Source organism: Haemaphysalis longicornis, unplaced genomic scaffold (genome assembly GCF_048455015.1).
Source record: "Haemaphysalis longicornis isolate Haplotype H1 unplaced genomic scaffold, Haemaphysalis longicornis Haplotype H1 scaffold_7, whole genome shotgun sequence".
Lineage (NCBI taxonomy): Eukaryota > Metazoa > Arthropoda > Arachnida > Ixodida > Ixodidae > Haemaphysalis > Haemaphysalis longicornis.
In genome coordinates this window covers 147,072,285-147,084,439 of record NW_027526422.1, presented here as the reverse complement: position 1 = coordinate 147,084,439, position 12,155 = coordinate 147,072,285, and the positions used below count along the sequence as shown (strand labels likewise).

Here is a 12,155-nt window from a genome sequence, read left to right as displayed (position 1 = left end):
TAGTATTGGGTAGGGTACATTTTGTGGAGGAGGGTACGGTGGGGGGTAAGAGTTAGTTTGTAGCTTTCGGAGGGTAGTGGCTTCGTGACGACTAAGGCGAGAGTGAGGGGGAGGAAAACTGCGAAAAGATATCTGCATTTTTATCAAAAAGAAGAAGCCTGTTCAAGAAACCAATGAGAGAAATGTGACCTCACAGTTCAAACAAATGGTCGACGTGTAAGAAAAAACAGGTGAAGCAGTGGCGAATCCCCAGCCGCTGTAGGGCGATTTCCGTGTGACGTCTAAGGAATCATGTTTGTGTGATTGGCGGCCGCCAATCTAAGCCACGGCTAGGAAATAAGACTGAGCGATCGTAGGCTGGTCTCTAAACCAGTTTTAATCGTATCGCTTCAATGCCAACGTGGAGTTGACACACTAACTGTTTTATGGCTGGCCATTATTACGTCGTTCCTGCGCATAATACGCCACTTCATTGGAAAATTTAAAAGTTGTCCTATATTCCTTGAATTTTTTTTTCGGTTAAAAATGTCTTTGCTGTCTGGGATGGAGCTGGGTGTGTTACCAAACGGTGGTTCTATCAAATTGATTGAAATTGTAGTTTGTCCTTACTACCCTTTAATGATGATATTCTGGAGAGAACATTTAGCAGTCTGCAGAAAGGGTTGCGGCCAATGTTGGCTTTCTGACGTTTTGTTTTTTGCTAAGGAAGCGAGGCAATTCGCGTATTGTTACATGGGGTAGAGTGTACAGCAAGGGGACGGGTCGTTGGGCTTAGCAGATTCGCAAAAGAGATTTTCGGACGAAACTGGTCAGTTGCGAAGGAAAGACTCGCCTTAGGCATGCTTTGATTCGAATGGGAAACTTTTGGTCCCCTTCGTACTCTGGCCAAATTTGTAGGCAAGCCAAAGAAAGTTCCGTTTTAAAATTCACCACTTTATATAGTCGTCGGATTAGTCAGACGTCTAATAACTGGGCCGGGACAATTCCGATAAAACGCGACTTGCATCTGTCTTCTGCGACCGTAGTCCTCCCGTAGAAGCTTATGTGTTGACAGCCGACCGGTACTGGGCCGGGGAGTTTATCGAACGCCATTTTATCAAACCCCGTTTTATCAAAACCATTTTATCGATAACGCGTCTCGCTGGCTTTTTTTTTAATTGGCAGTTTTTTTCATATTTTCCTCTCTGCTCTGTTCGAGGATTGCCAAAGTTTTTCATTTTCAGGTGGAGCTATCTATTTAACAACAAGCATTTGTGCAGGTATTTTATTTCCGTTGTGATCTCTGATGGGCAAAGTAAATTTCTCTTGTTGTGTTCATAGCGCTTGCGGAACTGGTATAAAGAATATCCTTTTTGTTTTAGACACCGTTCTCAACCGTGTCATATTATGGCATTAATTAAAGGGGCCATGCAGACAAAATGCAAGTTTGGTAGATTCGAAGGATTGCCTCGTTATAATTAGGCTGACAGGAATTGTAATACAAACTTCACGCAAATAGGCTATATATTTATAAAAAAAAAGAGAATGTCCATAAGACCCACTCGCTCATTTCCCGCACTAGAACCTATGACATTATTTGGGCAGCTGTGCAATCGGCAGAGGCTGACAGAAGCAAATGCGAGTTAAGCAGGGCTTATAAGCTTGCAGAACGAGCCATTTTCGCTTAAATGCAAACTATATATTCATTTTACAGCTGTAGGAATGGAGGGGAAAGCAACAGAATTTGCGAAGGTCCAGAAGCACCAGTGTGTACTTCTGTTCGTTCTGCGCGCACCATGCTTGTTACAGCTGCACAGCAGTCCGAAGCCTTGGGGTTGTCTCACACGACACTGGCCGATTGGCGTAAGCGACATTGTCTTACGCGGGCCCGTTTGTCGGGCATACCCAATATTTCACTTAACGATGGCTACCAAACGGAACAAAAACAAGCCAGGTGCGCAATGCAGTCAGAAACAAAGTAAGTGCGGACAGCGGTCTAGCGCAGTATCGTGGCACCATCTAGGAGGACTGACGGTAAACAAGGCGTTCCGCAGTCTGCTGCAGACATGTAGGAAAGAACACTCATGAGAGGCCCCTAGCACCCCAATGCATTGCGAAAAGTGTGGAGGAAGTCACGTGATTTCTCTTGAGCCCATGGACAATGTTGTTTCCTTGTTTACAACTGCGGCGGCCAAATTTGGGCGAATAGAACGGACAGATTTTTAAGACGCTTGGTATGTGGCTGCTTCGCTACGCTTGCAAACCAGCGCAGTCGCTACGGCAAACATTTTTAGATTAGGCCAGTTTGAAAACTCTGCCGTCGGAGGCGTCTGCGTTCGCCATCCCGCGAGTCTGTTGCTATGACGACGACAAACGCTACTTTGCCAGGCTTAAGAGCTGAAAAATCGTCCTTCTATCTAAAAAACGAAGGCCGTTTTTCGATTGAAACTTTGGGTGAGGGTTAGAATGGGCAAATTGAAGGCGAAATCAACAGCTTAGAAGATGACATCGCACCGAGGAATTAGCGACGAAGCTGTTTTCGCTTCAAAGCGGGAGGGCAGGGCGACGCCATGTTAGTCAAATCAAACCGGAGACAGCAAAAGGATGATGGGATAGAGTGCTGGGCTCCGTCAGGGTAACGTCAGGGCCTCTCCTAACCTTTTCTTTCCTCCATGGCTGCAGACTAAACCGCGTACTAACATTCGCTTGAAGACCGTCTAGGTTACGTCATCGCAGACGTCACGAAACACACGATTTGGCGGGATTATGAAAATTAACTTTGATTAATTTCTCACTGATACAAGCATCCTTTCCGGTCAGACAAAGTGCTGTGAGCGCTATATAACACCAAGACTTTCAAATAAAACAAACTTTTGTTTTGTCTGCGTGGCCCTTTTAAGGGTTTGATGTTGATATGTTTTTATATTTGTATTACTCCGCTCGATTTCAACGCAATTACTGTTCATTATTTTGTCGCTTGTTTTTACATACTTCTTCGGCCTTTGATGCTATTCCAACGTCAAACGTAATGCTGGCAAGCTAGCAGTATTCTCGCTTCCTCCCGCGCCCCTGATTCTTTATGGGCTCGGTGTTCAGTTACTAGAACCTGCGGCGTACGCTGGATTTCATAACGCGGGGGTGACTGGGTGGTGGACACTCTAGAGTAAAGAAGAGGGCGAACAATACAGGAGAAAAAACGATAAATGAAAAAAAGGAAATAGAACAACAAGAAGCCTAAGCAAGGTACCAATTAAACAAATCAGGCATACCATGTGCGGGCAGTAAGTAGATATGACAGTGATTGTTTTCTTTCAGTTGTTTCTTATTCGGAGACATTGCTATGGTGATCGCTGTGGTGGGAGCAGACATGCTATCCTCTAATAAAGAGGTGGGGGAGAACCGGTCCCGGTGCGGTACCCAGTACACCTGCACATGCGCACGACCAGTTTTTCCACCTATGCGCGCGTGCATTAGTCGCCTCCTGGATGCCGTACTGGGATCGATACTCCGCTTTGCTTTATTTCTGTAATGTTGCGGCTTGGCTTTCGATAGCAAGCTGGGCATCCTTAGCCGCCATTTGACGATAGGAAGTTGGTGGCATCACTCATATACCCGCTTCCCCGGAGCATGAAAACTTGGGTACTACAGTAAAAGCTCGTTAATTCGACACCCGTTAATTTGGAAATTCGGATAATTCGGACGGCTCTATTGGTCCCGGCCAAAGCGCATGTTAGTATATGGCACCAAACCTTCGTTAATTCGTCAGAATTCGGCCCCGCACCGCTTAATTCGCACAAATGCTGGTCTCCTGATCAATGAAGAAATTATTAATGATGTCACGGGCGCCCAGTAGGACCACGATTCTGAAGAAGAGTCATGCGAGGAGGTGCAGCCGCGACCTCATCGCACCTCACGAGAAGTCTCGAAGGCGTTTTTGATATTGGAGGACGTTTGCCTGAACAGTTCCGACAGTTTGCGTGCTGTTGGCCACTTCGAAGAGTCAAGAAAAATTGTAATGTCAGCCGGAATCTGCGCGAAAAAGCAGACGACTATTACAAAATACTTCAGCAAATAAAGGTATGCTTCTCCAACGTGATTGTAATGTTGTTTTTCGTGTTCATTCATTAATTCGGCATTCGAATATTTCGGACATTTTTCCCGGTCCCGTGAGATCCGAATTAAGGAGCTTTTACTGTATATACCCTCGGTGCGAGAGGGGGTTGCCGGCGTAGTTGCCGACTTAGGACGCACTGCCGGCAAGTCCCCGCATTTCGCTATAAATGCGGTAACGTGGTCCGTCGGCGGCTTTAGCACTGACTGCGCGCAATCTGTCTTTTTACCAGTGTACGGTTTTACAGCTGCCTGGCTTATTATCAGCGGAGCTGTTGCAGTGCAAGCCGTTTTGTCGGTCCGATCAAGGTCGTGTGTCGCAGATTCAAGACCCGCCGGCGGCCTCGCAGAAACCGGTTCCCCGAGCCACGAATAGAGGGCGCCGTGGTCTCGCAGGAGCAGGTTCCTGTCCATTCCGCGAAGGAAGGGAAAGGAAAGGTAGCTTTCCATCGCCGACATTTAGCTGCAGACCCCCTTCAGGAACCGGAGAATTTGCGCGGTGACGGCGCTGGCGTTCCCGAGCGAACGTCCACTTACGTTCGAGACCACAACAGAGAACCACAGCTCCGCTGTACCAGCAGATTTCAAGATGGGTGTAACTTTGTGTAGTTTTTTAGCCCTAAACCTTATTTAGCCTGCATATTTGTAGGAGAGTTCATTTAAACGATTGCTAATCTCGCGTTACAGTTCCATCGCCGATTTTTGTTCAGGAGTCTTGTGTGATAGCCAAGAGCAGAGCACTCAAGAGAGAATAAATTAAGGACGAAGAAAACCTGCCATCAATTGGCATTGTTAGGTAAATACATTCTGAGCTAAGAAAAGAGTTTATACTGCTAAGAGAGCGAAAAAATGACTTCTTTAGCTTGGCTGCGCTTTGGAGCGGGCTGCCACCAAAATGAAGCCCGACACGGACCTTATTCCGTGAGATCAACAAAGCTGGCTCGAAAATTTGATTTCAACGGAGGGATTGTGGGATTGATGGATTGATTGATTGTGGACTTTAACGTGACGAAGCTACATGTGAGCTCTGAGACGCGCCGTAGTGGAGAACTCAGGGTTAACTTCGACTACTTGGGGATCGTTAACGTGCGTTGAAATCTCGACACAGCAGACATTTTCGCCTTTCGCCGCCATCAGAAAATCAGTCACCGCGGTCTATATCCAGTCCACGCTCCTGGCCACTGCACGCATGCCTAGATCTTTAGCTGCTGGTTAACTGTAGATGAACTAGATTAAAGCAGTCAGAACAAACGGTTACTCTAGCCTACGTTTACAGAGCGTTCGTCCCGCCTGGAAGTTTACGTGCGGAGGTTCTGTGCTGACAAAAATTTGAGAGCACAGCGAAATAATCGAGGTCCAATCAGGGTGTGGCTAGGGAAGCTATATTACAGCTACGAACTCGGTTCCACTTTGGGGGCGGGTGCACCCCAGTAGGGCCACCTTTCAAATTTCAGGCAGAAATTAGTCACTCGACAAAACTGCCAAACTAAAAAAAAAAACCGGGTTAAATTGATCATCGTTTTCATTTTCTCGGGTCTTTTTTTCTTGCCACGTCAGAGCAGCAATATCTTGTGCGGGATGGGATGACCTCATGATAAGTGTGGCGTGTAGAGCGGAGCTATAGGTACGGCCCCCATTGTAGGCGGTGCCTAGAGCGGCAGACTGCAGCGACTACGCAAGTTTTTCAGTCAGCGGCGTTTGTGTCCTGAGTGCAGTCTGCTGTTTTAAGGCCGTGTATCGTTCTTAGTTACGTACTCTATCCCCTGCTTATAAGAAACGTAATACCCTAAAGTCCAGCACCAACCAAGAGCCACACGGCATGTACAAACTCTCGGTCCAATCTATACCGCTGAACTGGTGTCCAAAGTTCCTCCGCTCTCAGAAAGGACGCCCTTTCTTAGACCTTAGAACCGTGGAACAGTGGGAGACCGCGCTGGTCAGCTCCGATTCCGAAGTGCAAATCGAACTCGTCCGGATGGCTGAAGACGCCGCCGGGGTCCAAGGACTCCTGGCTGCCGCCTAAAAAGGGGGAAGAGGACCGAGGAGGATCTCCAACCTCTTCCTTTTCCCACCGGGCAAACAATAAAGTTGTTCTCTCTCTCTCTCTCTCCGCTCTCATTCCCGACCCCAACATCGCAGGTAACCTGGCGACTATAGTGGCTGAAAACAAGTTCCTGATCTGCGTGTTCCAAGCCGTGTCGAGCATCTTCTATGCCGTGGGCGTTATCGGACTAAACGTCTACCTGGTCGAGGTGGCGCCCAACCAGGACCGTGGCGTTGTGCTGGGTATTCTGCACATCGTGTACCTACTGGGCCGCCTGGTCGCCTTGTTCTATCCCGATTCTCTGCCCTGGTACGGCCTGGCCCTACTCTCGATGCTGCCCTTCCTGGTGTTCATGTCCCTCATGCAGCACGTCGTCGAGTCGCCCCGATGGCTGCTACAGGTGCGCCCTATCGCGTTCGAGCAAATGGTTCCCCGTGTTGGCGGCATAGTGGGCGGGATACTGTCTGTGATATAGCAATGGGTTCCCCGTGTTGGCGTCAAAGGGTAAGCGATACTGTCAGGGCTAGCAAAAGTGGCTCAGGAGTTCCCTTCCCACGGGCGAAAGCAAAGGCTATGCACACAGTGCTTCCTGAAAGTTTGCCTTTGCTGGGGATTTCGCAGGCTGCTGTCTAGCTTTATCTATATGATGATTGTATTCGTTTCTTCACCTGCTAAAAGCCACGCGCAGAGAGCCATCAGGCGTAAATTCCTCGCCCAGTGGCGTGGTTTGCTTGCTCTGAACCGCGCGCATACATGGCCGAGGCGCCATCAGGCGATAGTTCGGGCGATGCGGCCGCTTCACACTCGCCTGGTCGCGTGGCACCGCAAAACTCCGATCAAACGAAGCGATAAAGAAGGGGACAGTTTGAGCACCGGCGGATAAAGCTAATTGCAATGCCATGAATGACCTTTAAAGATGTAGCGTAGTAGAGCTTTCGTTCTAAAACAGCTTCATGTGATTGTATTCGTACATTCCTGAGCGAGCGGTAAATTAGTCTGAGCGCGTGCATTGCATGCATATAAATTGGATGTAATTATCTTCCCCTCATAGATTCCCCTCTTTCTCCGATAAAATTGGCGGTAACCTCGCGAACGTAATTTCATTTCAGGCTATAAGGCTAGTGTTTCTATTTCTACTGTAACAGCCCAATTATTACACTGCTTTAACCACACCGATAGTTTATAACACATGACGGCCCGCTGCACTCGCGCGCGCTCGCACGCACACGCACACCCACACACGCAAACACATACACACGTGCGTGCACACAGGGTGGCCAAAGTTTAGTCGACAGGTTTTTACAGCTCAGCCCTCAACCTGTACCCTCAACGTTTTCATCTCCGTGGGCAAAAACGCCACGGTGACAAGGCCTGAGACAGCCAGCGCATGGGCCTGGCTATTGAGGCATACACCACAGAGCTCTCAGAAATAGAATACAACAGAATTTTATTTCGTGTTCTTTATCGTCTTAGGAAACCACAAAACAAGCATCGAAACCGCATTATGGATGATGAGGCACCTCTGAACGACGGGACCCGCCCCGCTCCATGTGTTCTTGGTGAATATTGTTTGCAGGTTATCTTTGAAATCGGGGCAGGACTAGTGCCACTATATATAGCAGCTACATATATATAGCAGACCCCGAGCACATGCGTCAGGCTAGCCAGGATCCAGCATTAGCCGCCAGGGATGCCGAGCGTAGAGTCCGTAGATAAGGTCTTATACTACTGCCACTGAGGCACGCAAGGCCATTTTGTCGTTCCTCAGTGTTGCGAGATTGCCGTATCTACGGCCTCACCGTTAACTTCGACCGGGCCGTCTGTTAAGAACACTACCGAAGACACAGCAAAACGGCCTCTTTTACGCACTTTTGCTGCTGAAATGCTGTTACAAGGGTTATTTTTTATTCGCATTCGGAACGACGTCAGCCACGCGAAGCCGCAGAGCAGGGAGGGCAAGCTAAGGCTACCAGAGGTGACCGACTAGTACGCATAAACAACAGAATTGCGGCGGCCATGAACCGTCGCAGTGTAAACAAATGTCACGTAATGCGAACTGACCAATGATCATGCCGGCGGCACGGAACAATTAAAGAAAGAGTGCCGACACTCTGTACCCTTATCTAGTGACACTATCCAAGCGCAACCCACAAGCCCGCCGAGACGACAAGATATATTTCATACCCTCCTCCATCGCTATTTGTAGTGGCTTACAACAGCTTTGCTGGACATCCACTTTCGCAGGGTGGGGTGGCGATCAATTTTTAAATGCAGAGTATTTCAGTAACTCACGATGTCACCCGCGTTGACGTCCGTAGTCGTAGTCCGCACCCCTCCCCCTACACTATATAAAAAAAATACTATCCGGCGCCTGGTTTCGATCCCTCGACCCTGCGGGCGGAACGCAGTGTACATGGTGCTCTACCCACTGCGCCACAAAGCCGACACAGAATGGGAGGCTACGAACGCGCCTTATATCTTTGACTCATTCAAACTACGTCAAGAAGCTGCTGATACAACGCATTCACTACCACCAACTCCCCAAACACTAAACGTTAACGCAATACACCCACCCCCTATGCGACACATTTACTCGAGTCCCCCTCGCGGGGAGATGGGCCCAATTTTTTTTCTTAGTCGCTTATATTTACGTGAAGACCACCTCTACATTAAGGTTATGCACCCAGGGAGACAGAGAATGAGGTGATAATTATTGATGTAGTTGGCTTAATTAACTAAAATTGAATCATTAACTTCTCAGTGGCTGCAGTGAGAAGGCAGGTTTGTATTGAAAATTTAGACGCAATCGTTTTTCTACCGAGTTTCACTAGGCAGAATTCTTCTAGCTCATCCGTACTACGAGATATCGAAATACGAAGTTTAATTCCCGTTCTCAAGATACGCAAGCTAGACTGCGAAGACTGGCGATAAGTTCCTCGCTTTTGTGACGTGTTTGCTGTGTATGGTGTTTAGTTTGACACTGGATGATGATGATGATGGTTGGATGTTTATGGCGCAAGGCCAACTAGGGCAAAGAGCGCCAAAACAATAGTCATATATGAGGGGTGAAACCTTAAACACTACGAACAGTCAGCAAAAACAAAAGTAAAATCACAAAACGACAATGGGCATGGCTGGTGTATAGGGCCAGGGAGTGATCACGCGTGGTATGAAATGAGGTCTAAAAATTGAACTTATTCTAAATATTTAAAAACGCACTTGATTGAAAACATGGGATCATCAGAGAGGAAAAACGCTGGGTGTGGTGGGACGTGTAGTCTGTATAGCTGTGGGAAGTGTTTGCGTCGTGTTGTGTGAAGTGCCTTGCATGTGATTAGTATGTGCACCACGGATAGGGCATCTCCGCACCTGCTGCACTGGGGTCTAGAAGATCCCGTCAGCAGATACGAGTGCGTCGCATGGGTGTGCCCTATCCGCAGCCTACCCAAGGCGACTTCCGTGTGTCTGTTGCGTGAGTCAGCTGTGTACCGTCCCAAGTGTGGCTTTATTACGTGTAGTTTGTTGTCTGTCTGTTCGTCCCAGTGTGTTTGCCATGTTCTCCGCAGGTGTTGTCTTATGTGTGGCTTGAGGTCTGTGTAGGGTACGGTTGTTATGTCTACAGTGTTCCTGAGTGCAGCACCAGCATCCCTCTCGTCTGCCAACTCATTCCCAGCGATCCCAGCGTGTCCTGGAACCCAGCAGAGGAGCAGCTGATGCTTCTTTGCATACACAGACATGATAGTGTTAAATACTAGATTAACTATGTGGTTTTTGGGGGTGTATGCGATGACAGTGCGCGAACAACACTCAAGGAATCTGTGTAGATGATAGACTTTGGAATTTGATTTTCAAGTATGTGCCGTACAATCAGCAAAATCCCATACGCCTCTGCTGAAAAAATTGTTGTGTGGACGCTCATGGTTCTGGCTGCACAGAAATTCGGACCATGAGCAGCGCAGGAGACCATAGTGGAGGTTTTAGACGCGTCACTGTAAAATTCTGCAAGTGGGTATTTAAACTGCAGAGACAGAAAGTGCTGCAGTATTGCAGCCTCCGGTACCCGATTTTTGTCAAGTTTCATAAAAGAAAGGTCGCACGCACGACACAGGACGAACTTGCCAAGGCGGTAAACTGTTTGAAATGGATGACCTGTACACATCCAAAAACAAAGCACTGAGATCCGAGGCTCGCTCTTTCACTCTAAGTGAAAAGGGCAGAGGAACGGATGGGCGATTTACAAAGAGCAGAGATGTGGATGTGTCGTTAAAGACAGGATAAAAAGGACGATTATTCAGCGATGAAATTTTAAAAGCATAAAGCAAGTCCATGTATGTTCGTTGGTTCTCAAGGCTCCACTTATTACACTCAACATAAAGACTCTCAGCAGGGCTAGTGCGAAAAGCACCCGACGAAAGACGAAGGCCCAGGTATAGAACTGGGTCAAGAATTCGCAAGGCTGTCTTAGTCGCCGACCCATACACCACACTGCCATAGTCCAAACGAGACCCAACCAAAGCAGTATACAAGCGAAGCAAGAGTTCTTTGTCGGAACCATAGGATTGGTGGGAGAGAACCTTAAGTATATTCATTGTTTTGAGACATTTATTTTTAAGTTCCTTGATGTGGGGAATGAATGTGAGTTTGTGATCAAACACCACACCTAAGAACTTGTGTTCCTTGTTCACAGGAAGCGACATGCCATTAAGAGTAATGTCTGGGTCCGGATGGACCCCGCGCTTCCTGGAGAACACAACGTAGGAGCTTTTTGCAGGATTCAATTTAAACCCATTCTTGTCTGCCCAGCCGGCAAGCTTCTTGACGTCGAGCTGGACTTGACGTTCGCAGATGGACATATTACATGATTTAAAAGATATCTGTACGTCATCTACATACATGGAGTAAGAAATTGTAGGGGGCAGTGCCTTCCCAAGGGAGTTCATTTTTACTATGAAGAGAGTGCAGCTTAGAACTCCGCCTTGCGGCACGCCATTTTCTTGCACGTGTACCTTTGACAGTGCAGAGCCAACTCTGACGCGAAAGGTTCTCTCAGACAAATAGCTAGCAAGGGTGTTAAACACATTACCAGAAACACCGAATGACTTCAGGTCAGTAAGGATCCCATAACGCCAAGCGGTGTCATAGGCCTTTTCTAGGTCGAAAAACACAGTTAAACAGAACTGTTTATGAATGAAGGCATCCTTAATATATGACTCTAGTGCCACAAGTTGATCATTCGTGGATTGCCCCGCCCTGAAGCCTGCCTGGCAGCTCTCGAGAAGGCCGTTATACTCCAAAAAGTACACGAGCCTCCGGTTTATCATCTTCTCGAGAAGCTTACACAAGCAGCTGGTCAGGGCAATGGGTCGATAGCTAGCGGGAGAAGAAGGGTCCTTCCCTTCTTTCAAGAATGCTACAACTATGGCATCCCTCCAAGACTTTGGAATGTGCCCCGAAAGCCATATCTTGTTGAAAAGGTGAAGAAGTGTTACAAGAGTGTCTGTGTGTAAGTTCTGTATCATTGTATACGTAATGTTGTCTGGGCCTGGAGCTGAGGGTTTACACGTGCTCAGAGCACAACTCAGCTCATGAAGCGTGAACTCGGAGTTGGCTGACCTGTCATTGTCATGTAAAGGTTTCTTTTCGGCCGCGAGTTTGTGTTTCATGAAGGTGTTTGTGTAGTGTGCTGAACTAGAAACGTGTTGAAAGTGTTGTGCGAGGGTGTCAGCCTGGTCTTCCAGAGTTTTCCCTGTTGTACTGACCAGGGGCAGGCTGTGTGTCTGTTGTCCTTTGAGTTTGCGTATACGTGTCCATACTTTCCGTGTGTCTGTGTAGGAGTTAATTGATGTTATGAATGTACGCCAACTCTCTCGTTTTGCCTCACGGCGCACACGTTTTCCTAACGCCTTGGCCCGTTTGAACAAGAGGAGGTTACTCGACGTGGGGTACCGGCGAAGGATACCCCACGCCTTGTTCTGGGCCTCTCGCGCCCGCCTACAGTCCTCATTCCACCACGGCCTCCGCT

The 12,155-nt window shown here is 47.9% G+C and overlaps 1 protein-coding gene across 1 annotated transcript in view; it reads left to right on the top strand.

The window, feature by feature from the left end:
• Positions 1–12,155, top strand: part of LOC144146591 (uncharacterized) — a 66,398-nt gene that overhangs the window by 20,045 nt on the left and 34,198 nt on the right. Inside the window, exon 3 of the mRNA XM_077678530.1 lies at positions 6,229–6,533. Within this exon, the coding sequence (XP_077534656.1) occupies positions 6,229–6,533 (305 nt within the window). The remainder of the gene's footprint in view (positions 1–6,228; positions 6,534–12,155) is intronic.